The 22,086-nt window shown below is 46.1% G+C and overlaps 1 protein-coding gene across 2 annotated transcripts in view; it reads left to right on the forward strand.

Annotated features, from left to right (window-relative positions):
• hm13 (histocompatibility (minor) 13) overlaps positions 1-22,086 on the forward strand; it is an 82,855-nt gene that overhangs the window by 36,467 nt on the left and 24,302 nt on the right. For both annotated transcript variants that reach the window (XM_086005774.1, XM_086005775.1), the window contains exons 9-11: positions 6,351-6,387; positions 8,930-9,032; positions 15,547-15,632. In XM_086005774.1, the coding sequence (XP_085861900.1) occupies positions 6,351-6,387; positions 8,930-9,032; positions 15,547-15,632 (226 nt within the window). The remainder of the gene's footprint in view (positions 1-6,350; positions 6,388-8,929; positions 9,033-15,546; positions 15,633-22,086) is intronic.

A 22,086-nucleotide genomic window follows, 5' to 3' on the forward strand; every position in this document is an offset into this window, starting at 1 on the left:
TGAGGTGTTAAACCATCATGAAAGATTGAACAGGCTGGGACCAACATTCCCTCTAAGATGTGCAGATGACAGTTCCACGCCGCTCAGGACCAGCTTTTTCAATGTTATTGCGGCATGTGTGAAACTGTGAATGAGCTGTCCAAAAAAAAAAAAATTAGGGGCAACATTGGCTGAGACTTTTTTTTCCCTCTCTAGAAAAGCGAAGGCTGATAGAGGTCTTTGATTATGATGGGGCTTGATAGGGTAGACGTAGAGAAGTTGTTCCCACTTGTGGGGGAGTCCAAAACTACAGGTTATAAATATAAGGTAGTCACTAATAAATCCAATAGGGAATTCAAGAGAAACCTCTTTACCCAGAGAGTAGTGGAACTCGCTACCACGAGGAGTAGTTGAGGCCAATATCATGGATGCATTTAAGGGGAAGCTGGATAAGTACATGAGGGAGAAAGGAATAGAAGGTTGTGCTGGCTGAGTTAGGGGAAGAGGGGTGGGAGGAGGTTTGTAAGGAGCATGGACCAGTCGAGCGGAATGGCCTGTGTGTGCTGCACATTCTCTAATTTTTCCATTCCCCATCCTAAAGAACAGTCCGTGTGAAGGTTGGAGTGTGCTGCAGAGATAGAAGCTCTTAATGAGCTATTCAGATGGGAGGAAGTGGATTCTGCATTGCATAGCCTAGCTAGTGGTAGGGGAATGGGCATTCTGGACCAAATCCTATTGAATAGAATTCTGCTTGAGGCATGCTTACAGTGTGTCCCTCAAAGCTAGAGAAGTATATGATCAAGTCTTGGATTTCATCTGGAACGTGTACTCCAGCTTCAAAATCTGTGTAAAAGCAGATGAGAGAGTGTAAAGATTATTGGGAGAGAGTATGTTCCATATCAGGCAAACAAGCTACAGGTATGGATTTCTCCACAGCGTGACACTTATGACGCAATGGATTTCCACATGTGTTTGACATCCTGCTGCAAAAAAAAAAAATCGCTTTGGTAGTGAATGAGCTGAAGGATTTTGGATTAATTAAATCCAGTAATTGGCTGTCTGTATCTACAAAGAGTTTACTCTTGCTCTTCATTCATTCATTGTCTTGGAGAGATGTCTCTAATTATGCACTGACGATCTACAAATCTGTATGGCTGTAATGATTTTAAAACAAACTGCTGTTTGAGATGCAGTTAGCAATCCAAAGTAATTGTTGCAATAAAAACATTGTCAAGGAATTGGAGTTATTTGCACACTGCTAACAGACTGAGTCATAGCAGCAGCAGGAAAAGATAACTAATTGGAATAAAAATTAGAATCTTAAATAACAATCAAATTTTGCTTTGTGTAGAAGTGTTTTTTCAGCAAACTCTTTTTTTGTGAAGCTTTTGAAAAATGCTCACTGGGTACATGAACTGTGAAACGAGGTTATGAAAGTTATTTATTCTTAGTTTGTTCTGAATTAGTTGATCTTCGTTGCGGTACCAGTAGATTGGATGCTGCCCATATTCATAAAGGGTAACAAAAACAAGCACGGCAACTACAGACTAATTTGTCTTGCTTCCAGTCAATGGAAGCTAGTATCAGTTGCAAACTTGAGGGCTATCTGAATAAACCCTAGTAAACAGCAGTCAACATGGATGCAGAAAGGGAAGATTCTACCTGACCAACTTCCAACATTGTTGAGAAAGCAACATTCCAATGGACTGTGGCAGCCCTACATGGTGTACCTTGACTTCCAAAAAGGATTTTGACAAAGTTCCACATTAAAGGCTATTAAACTCAGAGCTGTGGGGATTCAAGGTAAATCTTGGGGAAGGATAAACTGGCTGAAGGTTAAGAAATACTGAACTCATTATTAGAGTAGATATGTCAGTGAGGGTGATGGGAAGTACTGAATGGGTGCCTGAAGGCCCAATGTTCGGATTGCTATTAACATAGAAACAGAGAAGATAGGAGCAGGAGTAGGCCATTCGGCCCCTCGAGCCTGCTCTGCCATTCAATGAGATCATGGCTGATCATCCAAATTCAGTACCCTGTCCCTGCCTTCTCCCCGTATCCCACGGATAGAGGCCCTTCGGCCCATCATGTCCGTGCCGGCCATCACGCCCTGTCTTATCTAATCCCATATTCCAGCATTTGGTCCGTAGCCTTGTATGCTATGGCATTTCAAGTGCTCATCCAAATGCTTCTTGAATGTTGTGAGGGTTCCAGCCTCCACAACCCTTTCGGGCAGTGAGTTCCAGACTCCAACCACCCTCTGGGTGAAAAAGTTCTTTCTCAAATCCCCTCTAAACCTCCCGCCCTTTACCTTGAATCTATGCCCCCTAGTTATTGACCCTTCTACTAAGGGAAAAAGCTCCTTAGTATCCATCCTATCTATGCCCCTCATAATTTTGTACACAATCATGTCCCCCCTCAGCCTCCTCTGCTCCAAGGAAAACAAACCCAATCTGCCCAGTCTCTCTTCATAGCTGAAGCGTTCCAGCCCTGGTAGCATCCTGGTGAATCTCTTCTGCACCCTCTCCAAAGCTATCACATCCTTCCTGTAGTGTGGCGACCAGAACTGCACACAGTATTCCAGCTGTGGCCTAACCAGTGTTTTATACAGCTCCATCATAACCTCCTTGCTCTTATATTCTATGCCTCGGCTAATGAAGGCAAGTATCCCATATGCCTTTTTTACCACCTTATCCACCTGTTCCGCCGCCTTCAGGGATCTGTGTACTTGCACACCCAGATCCCTCTGACCCTCCGTCTTGCCTAGGGTCTTACCATTCATTGTGTATTCCCTTGCCTTGTTAGTCCCCCCAAAGTGCATCACCTCGCACTTTTCCGGGTTAAATTCCATTTGCCACTGTTCCGCCCATCTGACCAACCCATCGATATCGTCCTGCAGACTGAGACTACCCGCCTCGCTATTTACCACCCTACCAATTTTTGTATCATCCGCGAACTTACTGATCATACCTTTTACATTCATATCCAAGTCATTAATATAGACCACAAACAGCAAGGGACCCAGCACCGATCCCTGTGGTACCCCACTGGCCACAGGCTTCCAGTCACAAAAACAACCTTCGACCATCACCCTCTGCCTTCTGCCACTAAGCCAGTTTTGTATCCAACGTGCCAAGGCACCCTGGATTCCATGGGCTCTTACCTTCTTGACCAGTCTCCTGTGCGGGACTTTATCGAAGGCCTTACTGAAATCCATGTATACCACATCCACTGCGTTACCCTCATCCACACCTAGTCACCCCCTCAAAAAAAAATTCAATCAAATTAGTCAGACATGATCTTCCCTTGACAAAGCCATGTTGACTATCCCTGATTAATCCTTGCCTCTCCAAGTGGAGACTGATTTTGTCCCGCAGAATTTTTTCCAATAATTTTCCCACCACTGATGTTAGGCTCACTGGCCTGTAGTTCCCTGGTTTTTCCCTACTCCCCTTCTTGAATAATGGAACTACATTAGCGGTTCTCCAGTCCTCTGGCACATCCCCTGTGGCCAGAGAGGTTCTGAATATGTGTGTTAGAGCCCCCGCAATCTCTTCCTTTGCCTCACACAGCAGCCTGGGATACATTTTGTCCGGGCCTGGGGATTTATCAATTTTTAGGCCTGCTAAAACCGCCAATACCTCCTCCCTCTTGATAATGTGTTCGAGCATATCACAGTCCCCCCGCCCTATTTCTATGTCGACATCGTCCCTCTCCATAGTGAAAACAGATGCAAAAAATTCATTTAGAACCCCTCCTACATCTTCCGGCTCCACACACACATTGCCACTTTTGTCCCTAATGGGCCCTATTTTTTCCCTAGTTATCCTCTTACCCTTAATATACTTATAAAACATCTTAGGATTTTCCTTTATTTTGCTCGCCAGTGTTATTTCATGGCCCCTCCTTGATCTCCTAATTTCTTTTTTAAGTATCCCCCTGCACTTTTTGTACTCCTCTCTGGCTTCCTCCGTCTTTAGCCTTTTGTATCTGCCAAAAGCCCTCCTTTTTTTTCTAATCATTCTCGTATATCCCCTGACATTCAAGGTTCCCTGTGGTTTTTGGAACCACCCTTGACCTTTACGGGAACATGTTGCCATTGTATGATCTCAATCTCCCTTCTGAAAGCCTCCCATTGCTCCGATGCGGATTTTCCTACAAGTAGCTGATCCCAGTCCATTTTGGCCAGATCCTGCCTTATCCTATTAAAATCGGCCTTCCCCCAATTTAGAACCTTTATTTCCGGCCCATCCCTGTCCTTTTCCATGACCACCGTAAATCTCACCATATTATGGTCACTGTCACCAAAGTGCTCACCTACTAGCACTTCTTCCACTTGGCCGGCCACATTCCCTAGAATTAGGTCCAGTACCGCCCCCTCTCTTGTAGGACCTTCTACATGCTGGCTCAAAAAGCTCTCCTGGATGCACTTTAAGAATTCTACACCCTCTGTGCCTTTCACACTCTGACTATCCCAGTTAATATTGGGGAAGTTGAAATCCCCCATTATTATTACCCTATTATTTGCACATTTCTCTGAGATTTGCCTACATATCTGTTCCTCTATCTCCCCCTGACTGTTTGGAGGCCTATAGTACACTCCCAGCAAAGTGCTTGCCCCCTTCTTGTTTTTAAGCTCCACCCATATGGCCTCATTAGAGGAACCTGCTAATATGTCATCCCTCCTTACTGCAGTAATTGACTCAATTAATATTGCTACACCCCCTCCTCTTATACCCCCCCCCTCTGTCTCGCCTGAAGATTCTGTACCCCGGAATATTGAGCTGCCAGTCTTGCCCCTCCCTCAACCATGTCTCCGTGATGGCAACAATATCATACTCCCATGTGTTTATCAACACCTTCAGTTCATCCACCTTATTTGCAAGACTCCTTGCATTAAAATAGATGCCATCCAGCCTTGCCTTTGTATATTTGCCCTGTCTACCAAGCTGACTTGTTTTTTTCTCTATAATTGGCAGCACATCACCCCCTATTTCAGCTCCCCTCTGTATCCCATCCCCCTGCCAAGTTAGTTTAAACCCCCCCCAACAGTGCTAGCAAACCTCCCCGCAAGGATATTTGTCCCGCTCTGGTTCCGGTGCAACCCGTCCGACTTGTACAAGTCCCACCTTCCCCAGAAGCAGGCCCAGTGATCCAGGAAAGTAAAACCCTCCCCCCTACACCAACTCTTTAGCCACGCATTCATCTGCTCTATCCTCCTATTCCTATACTCACTAGCACGTGGCACTGGGAGTAATCCAGAGATTACAACCTTTGAGGTCCTGCTCTTTAATCTGTTACCTAGCTCCCTAAATTCTTGATACAGGACCTCATCCCCCTTCCTACCTATGTCGTTGGTCCCAATGTGGACCACGACCTCTGCCTGCTCACCCTCCCCCTTAAGAATGCCCTGTAGCCGCACAGTGACATCCATGACCCTGGCCCCAGGGAGGCAACAAACCATCCTGGAGTCACGTTTGCGGCCACAGAAACGCCTATCTGTTCCCCTTACGATAGAATCCCCTACCACTATTGCTCTCCCACTCTTTTTCCTCCCTTTCTGAGCAGAAGATCTATGTGCTCTGATCCTTTGTCCGTTCTATAAAGAACTTCCTGATAATCAACACCTGGAGTAGACTTCCAGGTAGAGTAGTGGAGGCCAAAACCATGGACTCATTTAAGAAAGGAGTGGCCCTTTTAAGTTCGGTCTGGATGAACTAGTTAAGATGGGGCAACTGTCCTTCCTCCGCAGTAATTGCCTTGTGTTCAGCTGGCATCATGAGCAGTATAAAAGCAACTTGAATTCCGTCAGGGCAGCATTAGTAGTGCTATAGTTAGCATTATTCTCCCAGAGTATGGCGCTGGGAAAGTTATCCAGGTTTCCTTCTCTTGATGCTATCCAGTGATTGCTGCTGGAAGGTATGTGTGCGGAGGCTGACGGACGCATCAGGTGATGACGGGATTGGTCTTGGTTGGAATGCCCTCTACAGTTGAATGTAAGGCTGACCCTCCCCATCTTGGCTCAGTCAAAAAGAATGGCCTCTTGGGAGAGGTCGCAGAAGGCTGCCGAGACCCATGGAGCTCTTGCCCAGCAAAATGTGTAAGGAGGTGGAGGGGAAAAAATATGGTATTCATCCCTTCAGTCTAACTGGTTTCAATTCTAGGTGCTAGAGATGATGGGACTGTGTTTTAACCCACTTTAACACCCAAGTCTTTCTGGCTCATTATGTATTTAATTTTTTTAATAATTCAAGTCAGGTGGTGTTGATGTATTTGGGTATTTCGTGACCCTACAAAGTACAGCTGCTACTAAGGTTGAAGTTGACTGTATTCACATTAACAAATCTAATTCTGTTGTTTTCTAACCGTAGGCATCTTCATCGCTCTTCTACTTCGTTTTGATGTGAGGTAAGCTGCTTGAATACATGAACAGAATTGTATTTGGCCAAAATCTTCCACTTGTGTTTGCACGAGGGAAAGGATCCGCCCTACATTTGTCAGTTGATATTGGACTAGGTTTTTTGATCCTGATAGAACTGTACTAGTCCATCAGTCACTGTATACACTGATAAAGCAATGGAGTTTTAAAAGTCGATTTGGGTTTAAGGAAGGTTTTTGCAGCTTAAAGGAGGTCGAAGTTGCAAATGGTAGTAATGTTTTAACTGATGGAATTGCAAACCTGCAGCTTAATAAATGAAAGTGTGTGTTTATGTAAAACATAATATACTAGCTGGGGAGCCCCGCGTTGCGAGGGCAATTTTGGGGCGCTTGGTCTCCCTGCCCCTGTGTGTCCCCCCTCTCCCTGTCATGTCCTCTCCCTGTCCTATCCCTCCCTCCCCTCCCCTCTCTCCCTCCCCTCTCTCCCTCCCCTCTCTCCCTCCCCTCTCTCCCTCCCCTCTCTCCCTCCCCTCTCTCCCTCCCCTCTCTCCCTCCCCTCTCTCCCTCCCCTCTCTCCCTCCCCTCTCTCCCTCCCCTCTCTCCCTCCACTCTCTCCCTCCACTCCACTCCACTCCTCTCCCCCCTCCCCCTCCCTCCCCTCCCCTGTCTCCCTCCCACCCCCACTCCCCTCTGTCCCTCTCTCCGGCCCCTCCCCCTGCCTAGCGCCTGAGGTCCGGAGCTGAGGTCCGCCGCGTATCGCACGGCTGATGGACGGCCGCTGTGGGCGGGCGGGCGGCGCATGCGCGGTCAGTGCAGGCGGCGCGAGCCCCCCGCGATTTCCCGAGGCTCCCCCCCCCCCCCCCCCCCGCGATTTCCCGAGGCTCGCTCGCCCCCCCCCCCTATTAAATTGTTATTTAATTCCCTAACACATCATTAAAATATTTAAAATAACAACAAAAAATGCTGGAAAAACTCAGCAAGTCAGGCAACATCCGTGGAGAGAAATTTGAGTTGACGTTTCGGGTTTGACCCTTCTTCAAAACTGGAGAGAAAAGGAACTAGATCGAAGGCAGGGCTGCGATCGGACAAAAGAATAAAAGAACCAAAAGAAGTAAAAGAGCCAAAGAACCTTAGTTCCCTAACAGACAAAGTGTGGGGGGAAAAATTGTGAAAAATCAAGATGGCGGCCACTCACCTCGGTTCAGAAGGATAAGGCCCGCCCACACACGCACCGATTGGTCGACCGGTCAGGTCGCCGAAGCGTAGGATTGGTCAATCGTCGAGTCACTCGACACTCAACTGTAGGAAGGAACCCGCCGTCCGATTGGTGGACCTCGACGTCACACGGTCGCTAATGAGATGCTAATGAGCGGAACGCTGAACGTTTTTGGGATACCGCGGGCGGGACTTTTGTCCGGCCGAAACGTAAATACGCCTATGACCGGTCCGGAATCGCAAGCTTTCTTTTGAGGCGACGCGCGCGTCGGTACGCTCTGTAACTTTCAAATGTATAGAGAACGGACAGACAGACATCGGGACAGACAGAAGAGCCGCTTTATATATATATATAGATTCAAACGTGCTTTGTCCAGTGTTCCCTGTATGTAAAAAAAAAAAAAAAAATTTTTTAATTTGGCGCCGCGCAGGCCATTCAAAATACCATGCATGCAAGGTTTTTGCATTCAAAATAAGGCTGCGCAAGATCCCTGGAGCGCTGGGTGGCCGCACAGCTTACAGGGATCATTGGTTGTGGCGTAGTCCAGCTATTTGGAGTTCTGAATGGTCTTGGCAATGTTGGAAATGTACAGTATATCGAGATTACATTTTCTGTACAGTTTCTCTACACATACCAGTTTCACTTGCACGTTTTTATTTTAATAGTTCTTCCCTTTCTGTAAATGTTCTCCCCTGCTCTTGTCTCCTTCCTGAAGGCATTGATTCCTTTGTGTAGTATGGTGCCTTCTAGTACCTCACCCAAGTGACCATTCTTCATATGTGAGCCTAGGCGGTGAATGTTGAGCCAAGGGGCATTTCTGCCTTATTCCCACATATTGTGCGCTTGCAGCAAGGGTTGCTGGTTAGCAGCTAGGATTGGGAACCCCAGACATTCTTGTTCTCCACCTCCACCCCCACCCCAACCCTCCTAAACCTGCGACAGAGGTCGATTGCAGTATCACCCTGGCCGAGATCCACTGACTTGGCAGTGACTGCGGATAAAATGTGGAGACCTTCTGCTCTTTGTGGCTGTCTGCTCGCATGAGAAACGTGCTGAGCTGTTCAGAGAAGTAACTGCAGATGAAACGAATATTCCAAGCTGCTGTATTTGCTTTCCCTGGAATATGCTGGGGAATATCGAGCAGCATAAAATGGCAAAGTAAAATGCCTATCATTGTTTTAAATTTGGCTTATTCTTTATTTCATGCTTATGGGCTACTTAATGGTTGTACTGATTTAGATTCTTGTACTGAAATTCAGACTGATCATGTCTTAAAATCCTGCTGTTGAAAATAATCGGTATAATATACAGAGATTGCCAACCGGTCTTTTTTTTTTCTTGTCCCTTCCGGCCCAGTTTGAAGAAGAATAGCCGAACGTACTTCTACACCAGCTTCTTCGCTTACATCTTTGGTCTTGGACTTACCATTTATGTAATGCACACTTTCAAGCATGCTCAGGTGAGTTATGCTTTGTAGTCTTAAATCTCGATTGTACGTTGATCCTAGTTGCATAAACTGGGCTGCTTGTGGGTTTTCGCAACCAATCCTGGATTGATGCTGATTCATTAGATTTGCTTTGATTTTACTGTCCTCCCATATCCTATCTTGCAAACACAGCCCATCGCAACATGCTGCTACTGATTAATTTCCCCCCTCAAACCTGCTATACTGTCCCCAGTTGTCAATCTTCCTCATCATAATCATAATCAACTTTATTGTCATTGTTAGTGCACAAGTGCAGTACAACGAAATGTAAGCTTGCGGCTCCCGAGTCAGATGTGGAGTGTAAAGATAGTGAGAAACTCCAATAACCTGAGCTCCCCTATTGGATTCATGCTTTGCAATTCACTTTTAATTTTTTTTCCAGTTGTGTGATTCTGGTTTTAGCATATGTGACTGAAAAAGGAATTTACATTTTCTCTCTCTCTCTCTCTCTCTCTCTCTCTCGGGGGCGCTTGCTGAAGTACTTTATCTACCCTGTTAAACTTTACACCGTAATAAAACATCCTACCTGCTTGTAGAGTAATGTGGCTAGTCACTCTGGCCTGATTTTTATAATTTCTTTCATATCCAATTTCATCTCTGAGCAACATTCACTTTCCTCTGACCCCATCCCTTCTTCCAATCTCACCCCCTGCCGTGTTTTCACTATCCCCTCTGACCCCGAACGATCAGTCCTCGGCAAAGGCCTGAGCTTCATCCCCTTACGCCCCCATCTCAATGAATTTCGAGCTCGGCACGATGCTGAGCTTTTTCTGTCGCCTTCGTATCCGTGCCCACTTCTTTGGCCAGGAGTCTTTCTCGACTCTTTTTTCTCCCCTTGTCCAGTCTCTTCCCACCTACATTCGCGACTCTTCCAACGCCCTCCATCACTTTTAACAGATTCCAGTTTCCTGGCCCCAACCGTCTCCTTTTCACGATGGACGTCCAATCCCTCTACACCTCCATCCCCCACCAGGATGGCCTGAGGGCGCGCCGCTTCTTTCTTGAACAGAGGCCCAGCCAGTCCCCATCCACCGCCACCCTCCTCTGCCTGGCTGAACTTGTTTTCACATTGAACAACTTCTCCTCTGACTCCACTCACTTCCTCCAAATTAAAGGTGTTGCTATGGGATCCTGCAAGGGCCCTAGCTATGCCTGCCTTTTCATGGGATATGTGGAACATTCTTTGTTCCAGTCCTACTCAGGTCCCCTCCCTCACCTCTTCCGGTATATCGATGACTGTATCGGCGCAGTTTCCTGCTCTCGCCCTGAACTAGATAAGTTCATTCACTTTACTTCCAATTTCCACCCTTCCCTCGCCTTCACATGGTCCATCTCCGACTTCTCTTCCCTTCCTTGACTTCTCTGTCTCCATTTCTGGCGATCGGCTTTCGACAAACATCCACTACAAGCCCACTGACTCCCACAGCTACCTAAGACTACACTTCCTCCCACCCCACTTCCTGTAAGGACTCTATTCCATTCTCCCAGTTTCTCCGTCTCCGCCGCATCTGTTCCGACGATGCCACCTTCCATACCAGTGCTTCCGACATGTCTTCCTTTTTCCTCAACCGAGGATTCCCCTCTACTGTGGTTGACACGGCCCTTGACCGTGTCTGTTCCATCCCAGAACCATGATAGGGCTCCCCTTTCAACCCACCAGCCTCCACATTCAACGGATCATCTTCCGCCACCTCCAACGTGATCCCACCACCAAACGCGATCCCACCACCAAACGCATCTTCCCCTCACCTCCCCTTTCAGCATTCCGAAGGGACCGCTCCCTCTGCGACACCCTGGTCCACTCCTCAATCACCCCTAACAGCCCTTCCCCTTCGCCTGACACCTTCCTGTGCAAGCGCAGGAGATGCAACACATGCCCTTTTACCTCCTCCCTTCCCACTGTCCAGGGCCCCAAACACCCCTTCCAGGTGAAACAGCGATTTACTTGTACTTCTTGCAATTTAGTATACTGTTGTGGTAAACCACTGTTAACCCTGTACATGTCTGTGTGGTAAACCACTGTTAACTCTGTACAAGTCCGGGCATGTCTCCACCCCTAAGCCCGAGTATAAAGGTGACTCACCACCCTTCCCCCGGGAGCTCTTAGGATGGATCCACTAGCAGAGGCATGTTCCAGTTCTTAGTCAATAAAAGCCTACTTCATATAAGTTCAACTCGTAGTCTTTGGTGTTGTTGATAGTGCATCAACTGTATTCGCTGCTCACGATGCGGTCTCCTCTACATTGGGGTGACCAAACGCAGATTGGGCGACCGCTTTGCGGAACACCTCCGTTCACCTTCCGGTCGCCTGTCGCTTTAATTCACCGCTTCACTCCCACTCTGATCTCGCTGTCCTCAGCCTATTGCATTGTTCCAATGTAGCTCAACGTAAGCTTGAGGAACAGCACCTCATCTTTCGATTAGGCACTTTACAGCCTTCTGGATTCAACATTGAGTTCAACAATTTCAAACTATAACCCCTGCCCCTATTTTTCATGCTGTGATTTTTGCCATTCCCATTTGCAACATTTTATCTTTCCTGCCTCTTACAAAAGTACAGGATGTTCCTTCCTCCCCTCCCACCACCCCGCCCCTGTCTCTGCACCTGCTTAATATCTGTTACATCTCCAGCTTTTTCCAGTTCTGATGAAGGGTCCCAGACCTGAAACGTTAACTCTCTTTCTCTCTCCACGGATGCTGCCTGGCCTGTTGAGTATTTCCAGCGTTTTCTGTTGTTCCTTTTTAGGTGTTCACTCAATTGCCAATTTTGACAGAAGGCTGAACTTGATTCCAAGTTATTGTGGATTGACCATATGCTGCAGAATTGTGTATGCGACATGCTTTCAGTGTCGGCTGTGGCTCAGTGGGTCCCACTCTCGCCTCTGTCAAATGGTTCTGGGTTCAAGTCCCACTCCAGAGACTTGAGCACACAAATCTAGGCTGACACTCCAGTGCAGTGCTGAGGGAGTGCTGCACTGTTGGAGGCGCCGTCTTTCAGATGAGACGTTAAACCGAGGCCCTGTCTGCCCCCTCGGGTGGACGTAAAAGATCCCATGGCATTATTTCGAAGAAGAGTAGGGGAGTTATTCCTGGTGTCCTGGCCAATATTTATCCCTCAATCAACATCACTGGAAAAAAAGATAGTCTGGTCATGATCACATTGCTGTTTGTGGGAGCTTGCTGTGCGCTAATTGGCTGCTGCGTTTCCCACATTACAACAGTGACTGCACTTCAAAAGTACTTCATTGGCTGTAAAGTGCTTTGGGACATCTGGTGGTCGTGAAAGGCGCTATATAAATGCAAGTCCTTTTTTTTCTCTCTCTTTCTCCTCCTTCCCCTTCTCTAATGGATCTTGTGGTATGAGACCCGACCAGCAGTCCTGATTATAATTTGGCAGTAAATAGGAGTTTGGAAAAGTCTGTGCGAGCGTAGCTGTTGACTTTGATTGTACTCCTTATGCTTTTCTATTTTTTTTTCTATGATATTTGCTAATGGACCAATTGTGTTCTTAGGCATTTCATTTGCCAAACCATTTTCTTAGCACAACTTGCTCTCCAGTTTTGCATTTTTCCCATTGCCTTTGCTTCCTGTGGTTAACAGCTTCACCTCCTGGCAACCTGTTAAATCCCTACATGGGTGGTTGGCGGGGGAAGGGAAACGTGAACAAACTCCCCATCATGCCATAGTGCTGCGTATTTTAGATGTGGGTGGTATATTTTCTGGCCCATAAACTTGTTTGCCCCTGCTCATTCTTCCACGCTTCACTTCACGCACTCCAGAGACTTGACCACAGAAATCTAGGCTGACGCTCCAGTGCAGTACCGAGGGAGTGCTGCACTGTCGGAGGTGGCGTATTTTGGATGAGACGTTAAACCGAGGCCCCGTCTGCCCCCTCGGGTGGACGTAAAAGATCCCATGGCACTATTTCGAGGAAGAGCAGAGTCGTTCTCACCGGTGTCCTCGCCATTATTTATCCCTCAACCAACATCACTAAAACTGATTATCTGGTCATTATCACATTGCTGTTTATGGGAGCTTGCTGTGCGCAAATTGGCTGCTGCGTTTCCCACATTACAACAGTAACTACACTTTAAAGAGTACTTCATTGGCTGTAAAGCGCTTTGGGACGTCCTGAGGTCATGAAAGAAGCTATATAAATGGAAGTTCGTTCTTTTTTTCTTTCTTTCTGATCTAGGGATACAGTCCTAGTCTTGTCACTCTCTTTGGGAGATGTTCAAGCTATCCTGGACCATAAATTTTGACTTGCATTGCTAATCATCTTCAAACTGCAAAGCCGCATTATCTAGCGGGCTACTAACAAAATTTGAAAGATATTTGTGCATTTTCACTGTTTGTCCAATGAGCTGATTTTCTGTAAATATTGCTTCCCCTCCTCCTTACGGTGTTGGCTATTCTGGTTTACCTCTTCACCTTATAGAACTCAAATGTGTTCATTTCCCATCTCTTGTGGATTATTATTCTGATTTTCTGCTGTCATGCACCATCCTGTAGAAAGCATGCGCACCTCCCGAGCATCCTCATGCATTAGTGCTGTTTCACTGGACATTCTTTCCCCCCCCCCCCCCCCCCCCCCCAAACCAATTAACATTTTTCCGTGTAATTCTATGAGCCAATTCTGATCGAGGAAAATTTGACTTGTTTTCCAATATATCTCCGTCGTTAATTTAGTTCTTTCAGTAACCTGTTCACAGATTGTCGCTATAAATATCATGCTGAAACTCTGCTCAAGAACATAAGAAACAGGAGCAGGAATAGGCCACTTGGCCCCTCGAGCCTGCTCCGCCATTTAATGAGATCGTGGCTGATCTGATCTTGGGCTCGGCTCCATTTCCCTCCCCGCTCCCCATAACCCATCTGCAAATCTTCGAAAAGGTCAATTATGAGGTCTGAATCCCATCATCCTCGCGCCCGAAATGTCTTTGGTCTTTTCCCTTTACAGGTCCTGACTGACCTGCTGTGTACTTACAGCGTTTTCTGTTTTATTTGTAATGTCACTATATCCGGCTTGAGAGGAGGCTGTAAATAACACTTAAAATGACTTCCTTGATACAGACCACTAAACTGCAACTCCCACTCTTCGCTGACGTTATGCCTTTTTAAAGTCGGTTTTTATTGCCAATTTAAAAACTTGTGTTTTTTGGCTGTTTTTCAGTTATTTTTAGCTTGAAAATCTGAGGGGGCAAAACTAACAGTCCAATAAACAGATTAAATTCAGAGGGAAGCAGTTTAATTTTGAACAGCGTTAATCATAGAATCGGAATTTACGGAGGAGAAAGAGGCCATTGGGCCCATCGTGTCTGCCGGCCATTATCCAGCCTAATCCCACTTTCCAGCTCTTGGTCCGTAGCCCTGTAGGTTACGGCACTTCAAGTGCATAGCCAAGTACTTTTTAAATGCGATGAGGATTTTTGCCTCTACCACCCTTTCAGACAGAGAGTTCCAGACCCCCACCACCCTCTGGGTGAGAAGTTTTTCTCAACTCCCTCTAATCATTGTATCAATTACTTAAAATCTATGCCCCACGAAACCTCGTGAAAGCAAGCAAAAGACTAACTAGGTACAATCAAGCTGAATGACAACACACAATTATTTACACCGTTCACAGACACCACTTTTTTTGACCTCAATGGTAGTTTTAAAAGTAAAGTAGGTTTCCACTATCACAAATCCCTGTCGAGCCATTTCAGCAGTAAAACATTTGTGAATGTACGCCGCAAAATGTTGACTGCTAAAATTAGTCTTTGAAAATTATATCTGCTTCACGTTATTATAGTGGTGATGTGCTACTTTAAAGTCTGACAGAGATGCTAAAGTTTCATCTTGCAGTGTGTGCTTTGAATGTTTCGTGATCACTGCATACAGTGAATCACTTTTTGGTTGTCAACGTGGCTGTAGTCATTATCAAGACTCTTCAATGTGCATCCTGACATTTGCCGCGCATCTCGGGACCTCATTTTTTGGTAAGAAAACAAAGAGAAATTTCTCTTTTTTTTTCCCCCTCTCCAACTGGGAGGAAATCATTTTTTTAACCAATTCCTCACCCAGAAACAGTCCAGGAATTTATGGTGAAAACTGATATTTTAATGGTCTCTGTCTCAGATAGAGAATCTTCTGTTGAGAGGCAACACCATATTGACCCAAACTACTTCAACTGCATGAAGAAAGCAAGCAACAGCAAGAAATAGAATCCCAATCATTTACGAATGCTGTACGATTTATATTTATTTAAAAAAAAAAAAAATCTTTTCAAGGGGAGTGGAAGGTAAGTGTGCTTTCTGCTGCATTGAGAAATGCGATTGAATCCACTCTGGTCCCAGTGCAAAGTAAGTGTCATTTTGCAACAAAAGAAACTCGCTAAAGAGCAGATTATTCTGTGTATTCTGATTTATTATTTTGGCTTAAACTAGGGGTATAGTGGGTATAAAGTGTTGGGTTTCCTTCTAACTTTTTTTTTTTTAATTGCCAGCCTGCTCTACTGTACCTGGTACCTGCCTGCATTGGGTTCCCAGTCATTGTTGCTGTGGTTAAGGGAGAACTTACTGAAATGTTCAGGTAAGAATTTGGATTGAACTGACCATCAGGAATGTGGCTTACATGGACTCTTATTGTCAGGTGTATGCTAAATGTCTACAATTGGTACAATTATGAATTACTCTTGTAAAACTACTTGGCAAATCCTGATTTCTGACTGGCACAGCATCTTGGTGTTAATGGTATACATAAAAGGCACAAATGTGTCCTGTATCAATGCAAAGCTCATTTCTATTCCCTTGAGCTCAGCCATACACTGGAGTGCGTTTCATTTGTGGTGGGCTATCTAGGAATTTTACCCTAGATATTTTAGGTTAAGATTAGTATGTGTGCATTTCAAAAAATGCACCTGCGGAGTTCTGATGTATATTTGAGCTTCATGCTCCCTGCTTCACTTCCTTTGAACACTTACTTGCTTCAGGCTGGCAAACAACTAGCGTTCATTATCGTGCATGTAAATACAGAGATTTACAATTCGACATGACGGAATTGTAATTAAACCACTTAATTTATGGAGCCTTTGCTACAGGGTTATCCTGTAATCAGTAACCCCCGAGACAGCCCTGTATCATAAACCAAGCGCCGGTGCCATCAGTAGCACCAAAAACAAGATTGGCAGATGGTTTCCTTCAGCTGGGGAATCTGAAGCCAATTGTATTATTCCTCTGCCACCCTGGCTGGTGCCTGTAGGGCATTCCTGGTTTGTATGCTTCAGTACTGCATTCCGCAGTACACTAAGCCTTTGGAACAAAGTCTCGTACGTTTATAATTAACTTAAAAACAAGCGATGGTCCTCTGATAGTCCAGTGGCTAATATGCTATCAATGAGGTGTGGACTATACAAACCAGAAAGATCTCTGGTTCATATTCCAGTTTCAGTTGATCTTTGCCATGGTGGCAGGAACGGTTATATGGTTGTCCTGTCCCTCTGGGTTTTGGGGATTGGGTGGAAACATCCGAGGATCCTATTCAGGGCCACCTTCTGGAATGTGCATATATGTGTATGTTGGATGAAGATAGAATAAGAAATAGGAGCAGGAGTAGGCCATACAGCCCCTCGAGCCTGCTCTACCATTCAGTAGGATCATGGTTGATCTTTGACCTCCACTCCACTTTCCCACCCAATGCCCATATTCCTTGATTTCCCCTAGAGTCCAAAAATATATCTATCCTAGAATATACTCAACAATTCAGCATCTGCAGTCCTCTGGGGTAAAGAATTCAAAAGATTCACCACCCTCTGAGTGAAGAAATTCCTCCTCATCTCAGTCTTAAATGGCTGACCCCTTATCCTGAGATTATGCCCCCTAGTTCTAGACTTTCCAGCCAGAGAGAACGACCTCTCAGCGTCTACCCTGTCAATCCCCCTCAGAATCTTGAATGGTTCAATGAGATCCCCTCTCATTCTTCTAAACGCCAGAGAGTATAGGCTCAATCTACTCAATAGAACAACCCTCTCATCAGGCCTGACTGGGATCTCCTCCCTCTGGGTCAAATAGCCAACCAATGCTAACTGAACATGTGTGATAGGTCACTGAGGATACAGTTCAATAGGTAAATGCAGCTCTCCAGCTACAACTTTCATAATAGGGGAGGAGGAGGTATGGTAGTGCTGATCCCTGCTAAGTAAATATCTCACCTACATTTAGTGGACCTTTAAAACTTAGTGACTTCCTCCTTTTCAGGATGGCAGGCGGTAACTAGTGGGGTGCCGCAAGGATCAGTGCTTGGGCCCCAGCTATTCACAATCTATATCAATGATTTGGATGAGGGGACTAAATGTAAACCAGTTTGCAGATGAGACAAAGTTGGGTGGGCGTGTGTGCTGTGAGGAGGATGCCGAGAAACTCCAGTATGATTTGGACAGGTTGGGTGATTGGGCAGAAGCATGGCAGATGCAATATAATGTGGATAAATGCGAGGTTATCCACTTTGGTGTCAAAAACAGGAAGGCAGATTATTATCTGAATGGCAATAGACTGGGAGAAGGGGAAGTGCAACGAGACCTGGGCGTCCTTGTGCACCAGTCGCTGAAGGTAAGCATGCAGGTGCAGCAGGCAGTTAAGAAGGCAAATGGTATGTTGGCCTTCGTAGCGAGAGGGTTTGAGTACAGGAACAAGGATGCCTTGCTGCAGTTGTACAGGGCCTTGGTGAGACCACACCTTGAGTATTGTGTGCAATTTTGGTCGCCTTATCTGAGGAAGAATGTTCTTGCCATGGAGGGAGTTCAGCGAAGATTCACCAGGCTGATACCTGGGATGGCAGGAATGACGTATGAGGAGAGATTGTGTCGATTGGGCTTATACTTGCTGGAGTTTAGAAGAATGAGAGGGGATCTCATCGAAACCTATAAAATTCTGTCAGGCCTGGACAGACTAGATGCAGGAAAGATATTCCCGATGGCTGAGGAGTCCAGAACTACGGGTCATAGTCTAAGGATAAGGGGTAAGCCATTTAGGACTGAGATGAGGAGGAATTTCTTCACCCAGAGAGTGGTGTACCTGTGGAATTCTCTGCCACAGAGGGCGGTGGAGGCCAGTTCATTAAATATATTCAGGAAGGAGTTGGATATATTTCTTAAGGCTAAAGGGATCAAGGGATATGGGGTGAAAGCAGGGACAGGGTACTGAATTTGGATGATCAGTCATGATCTCATTGAATGGCGGAGCAGGCTCGAGGGGCCGAATGGCCTACTCCTGCTCCTATCTTCTATGTTTTCCAAATTTGCTGATGATACAAAGCTCGGTGGCAGTGGCAGTTGTGAAGAGGCTTCAAGGGGATCTCGACAGGCTCAGTGAGTGGGCGAGAACATGGCAGATGGAATATAATGTGGATAAATGTGAAGTTATCCACTTTGGTAGAAAAAACAGAAAGGCAGAGTATTTCCTAAATGGTGAAAGATTGGGGAATGCAGATGCTCAAAGGGACCTGGGTGCCCTTGTACATCAGTCACTGAAAGTGAATGTGCAGGTGCAGCAAGCCATTAGGAAGGCAAATGGTATGCTGGCCTTCATTAGAAGAGGATTTGAGTACAGGAGTAAAGAAGTCTTCCTCCAATTATATAGGGCCTTGGTGATACCACACCTGGAGTACTGTACAATTTTGGTCTCCTTACCTAAGGAAGGATGTACTTGCCATAGAGGGATTGCAACAGAGGTTCATGAGATTGATTCCTGGGATGGCGGGACTGTCATATGAGAAGAGATTGAGTAAACTTGGCCTGTATTCTCTTGAATTCAGAAGAATGAGAGGGGATCTCATTGAAGCATACAAAATTATTACAGGGCTTGATGGGGTGGATGCTGGGAGAATGTTTCCCTTGGCTGGGGAGTCTAGAACCAGGGGTCACAGCCTCAGGATAAAGGGTAGGCCATTCAGGACTGAGATGAGAAGAAATGTCTTCACTCGGAGGGTGGTGAATCTTTGGAATTCTCTACCCCAGAGGGCTGTGGAGGCTCAGTCATTGGGTATATTCAAAACTGAAGTCGATAGATTTCTGACTAGTAAAGGCATCAAGGGATATGGCGATAGGGCCGGTGAATGGAGTTGATGCAGAAGATCAGCCATGATCTCATTGAATGGCGGAGCAGGCTCGAAGGGCCGAATGGCCGACTCCTGCTCCTGTTTATGTTCTTAAATGGAACATTGGTTTACTTGCAGTTTCATTGTGCTATAGTTTCACACTCTGCCTTACCTTTTGAGATGTAGGCTAAAGTCTGCTAACATTCCCCCTAATATTTGGATCAGGAGCACCTAGCCAGAGGTATTTAAATTGGGGGGATGGAATGGGGTGGTGGGTGGGGGAAAGGAACTGAAAAGTTGCAACATTGATTAATGGATAGTGCGCTACATGTTCCTGTCTGGAGAACTTCAAATATTCATCCATTCATAGGCAGTCCCTCGGAACCGAGGATGACTTGCTTCCACATTAAAAATGAGCTCGTATGTGACTGATGAGTCCAATGTGGGACCTACAGTCTGTCACAGGTGGGGCAGACGGTGGTTGAAGGGGCGGGTGGGTGGGGTGCTTGGGTTGACGTGCGCTCCTTCCGCTGTTTGCGCTTGGCTTCCGCTTGTTCCCGGCGAAGAGACTCTAGGTGTTCGGCGCCTTCCCGGATGCTTCTCCTCCACTTTGTGTGGTCTTGGGCCAGGGATTCCCAGGTCTTGGTGGGGATGTTGCACTTTTTCAAGGAGGTTTTGAGGGTGTCCTTGAAGCGTTTCCTCTGCCCACTTGGGGCTCTCTTGCCATGCCGGAGCTCCGAGTAGAGCGCTTGTTTTGGGAGTCTCGTATTGGACAATGTGACCCGTCCATCGGAGCTGATTGAGCATGGTCAAAGCTTCGATGCTGGGGATGTTGGCCTGAGCAAGAACACTGACGTTGGTGCGCCTATCCTGCCAGTGGATTTGCGGGATCTTGTGGAGGCAGCGTTGGTGGTACCTCTCCAGTGCTTTGAGGTGCCTGCTGTACATGGTCCATGTCTCTGAGGCATACAGCAGGGCGTGTATCACTGCTGCTCTTTAGAGCATGAGCTTAGTGCCGGGTTTGTGGTCCTGGTCTTCAAACGCTCTTCCTCAGGCGACCGAAGGCTGCACTGGCACACTGAAGGCGGTGTTGGACTTCGTCGTCGACGTCTGCCCTTGTTGACAGTAGGCTCCCGAGGTATGGAAAGTGGTCCACGTTGTCCAAGGCCTTGTCATGGATTTTGATAATCGGGGGTGAGATTAAAGTGAGATTGTCCCACCATAGAGAATTGAGTTTACTTTCAGCTTTCCCAATAGCCTGTGGGATGAACAAGGTGTGTTAGTATGGGAAGTTACTGAAGATGTCGACTCTCTTTATTTGCCAGATTGACAAATCTATCTAACAGTTGACCATGGAGAGAGAGGACTTATGAATATGATATCCAAAGATGTGCGGGTTAGGTTGATTGGCTATGATAAATTGACCCTTAGTGTTAGGGGGATTAAATGGGGATATGTGTTGGTGTAGGGGTTACGGGGATTGGGTGGGATGTGTGTCGGTGCAGGCTCGATGGGCCGAAATGGCCTCTATCTGCACTGTGGGGTTTCTGTGATTTCTGTGATCTGTGATATTTGGGCATTGAATTGGGGAGGAGAGAGAAATGCTGCTAAATATAGTGAAATATATTGATTTTTTTTCCTGTTCTGATTAGAAATGCTACTGCTTAATGGGCAAAAGTAAGCTGCGTTCCCCTGCTTTAGTGCATCAAGTACCACCCAGTTAGCTCTTGAATGATTTATTTCCAAGCTGAGAGTAAGACCGTTAAAAGAAACGAAATGGCAACAAGAGTGTGTGTAGTAAACATTCATCGATCGCCAGTGGGCTTTCTGAACACCTGGCACTTGAAACTTTGAGAACAAGTTATATTTGTAAAATGCTAGCTTCCCAAAATTAAAATGGCCAGACTTCAGCGAGCATTTTGAAGACCAGACAAACCAGAGCAGTACTTTCTACTCATTGCTTGCTGTATCTCTTTCTCAACCTATATAATGGTTCCAAAAATATAGGCTGCTTGTACTGAAATACCATCAAATTTGTTGCCTTGCCGAGCTCGCTACAGACTCTGTACAACAGTACCCAGCCGCTACTGTTTTTCTGCAGTAATGCTTTATCTGAGATTCGACTCCTCCTGAGTAGCTCTCGAGCCAGCATGAAGTTATAAGAAGCAGAATCAGTGGCCGGTCTCCGCGCGGCAGCGAGTTTAATGTTTCAATCCAGTTACAATATTTTTGTGTGTTTTGCTTTCAGGTAGAGATGAGAATCCTTTCGACTAGAAAATACACTTCTCTTTCGCCTTTGCCATAGACTTTCCTTCCCCTTTAATGACACTAATGGTGTTCCTTTAATGACACTAATGATGTTGTGATGTGCCACCGAGTCTGTCATCCCAGTTTACTGTAACTGAGTCTGACAGTTTTTACTTGTTTCTCCCAACACCAAGTTCTGTCTCTTTGGCTTTCCCAACCGTCTGATCCATGGAGTTGTTTTTTTCCCACAGCAAGTTACCCACTGCCCCGGGTCATTCACTGGGTGTCCTGGCAGCAGATCACATACCTGGTGTGGGAGGAAGGTGACGGAGATGTAAAATAACACATTACATGCATTATTGTGTGTGTATATTTTTGTAGTTAAAAGTTATGCTTGTCAGTTGAGCATTAAAATCTGATGTCACTGGCTCAGAAGTAAAAGTCTCTATTCCTGAGCCTTACAAATCAGGAAAGTCCTGTGTTTGCTCCCTGATCTGTGCAGAATGAGCTGATCTTGGCTGCTGTAGTGGTAAGGATGATGGAAATGGCCTCGGAACCCTTAGCGTTGGAAGAGAAACATTTGCTGGGGTTCCTATTCCCAATTGCTTTTCAGCAGTCCCTCTGCTGGAGGTGTGACCATGCAGATGCCAAGTGAGGATATCATCAAGCTTAGCGCCAATGTTTTCCAGAGTCATCCTGTTGACAC

The sequence above is a fragment of the Somniosus microcephalus genome, chromosome 13 (assembly GCF_052327205.1).
Source record: "Somniosus microcephalus isolate GS21.2 chromosome 13, FLI_Smic_1.0, whole genome shotgun sequence".
Lineage (NCBI taxonomy): Eukaryota > Metazoa > Chordata > Chondrichthyes > Squaliformes > Somniosidae > Somniosus > Somniosus microcephalus.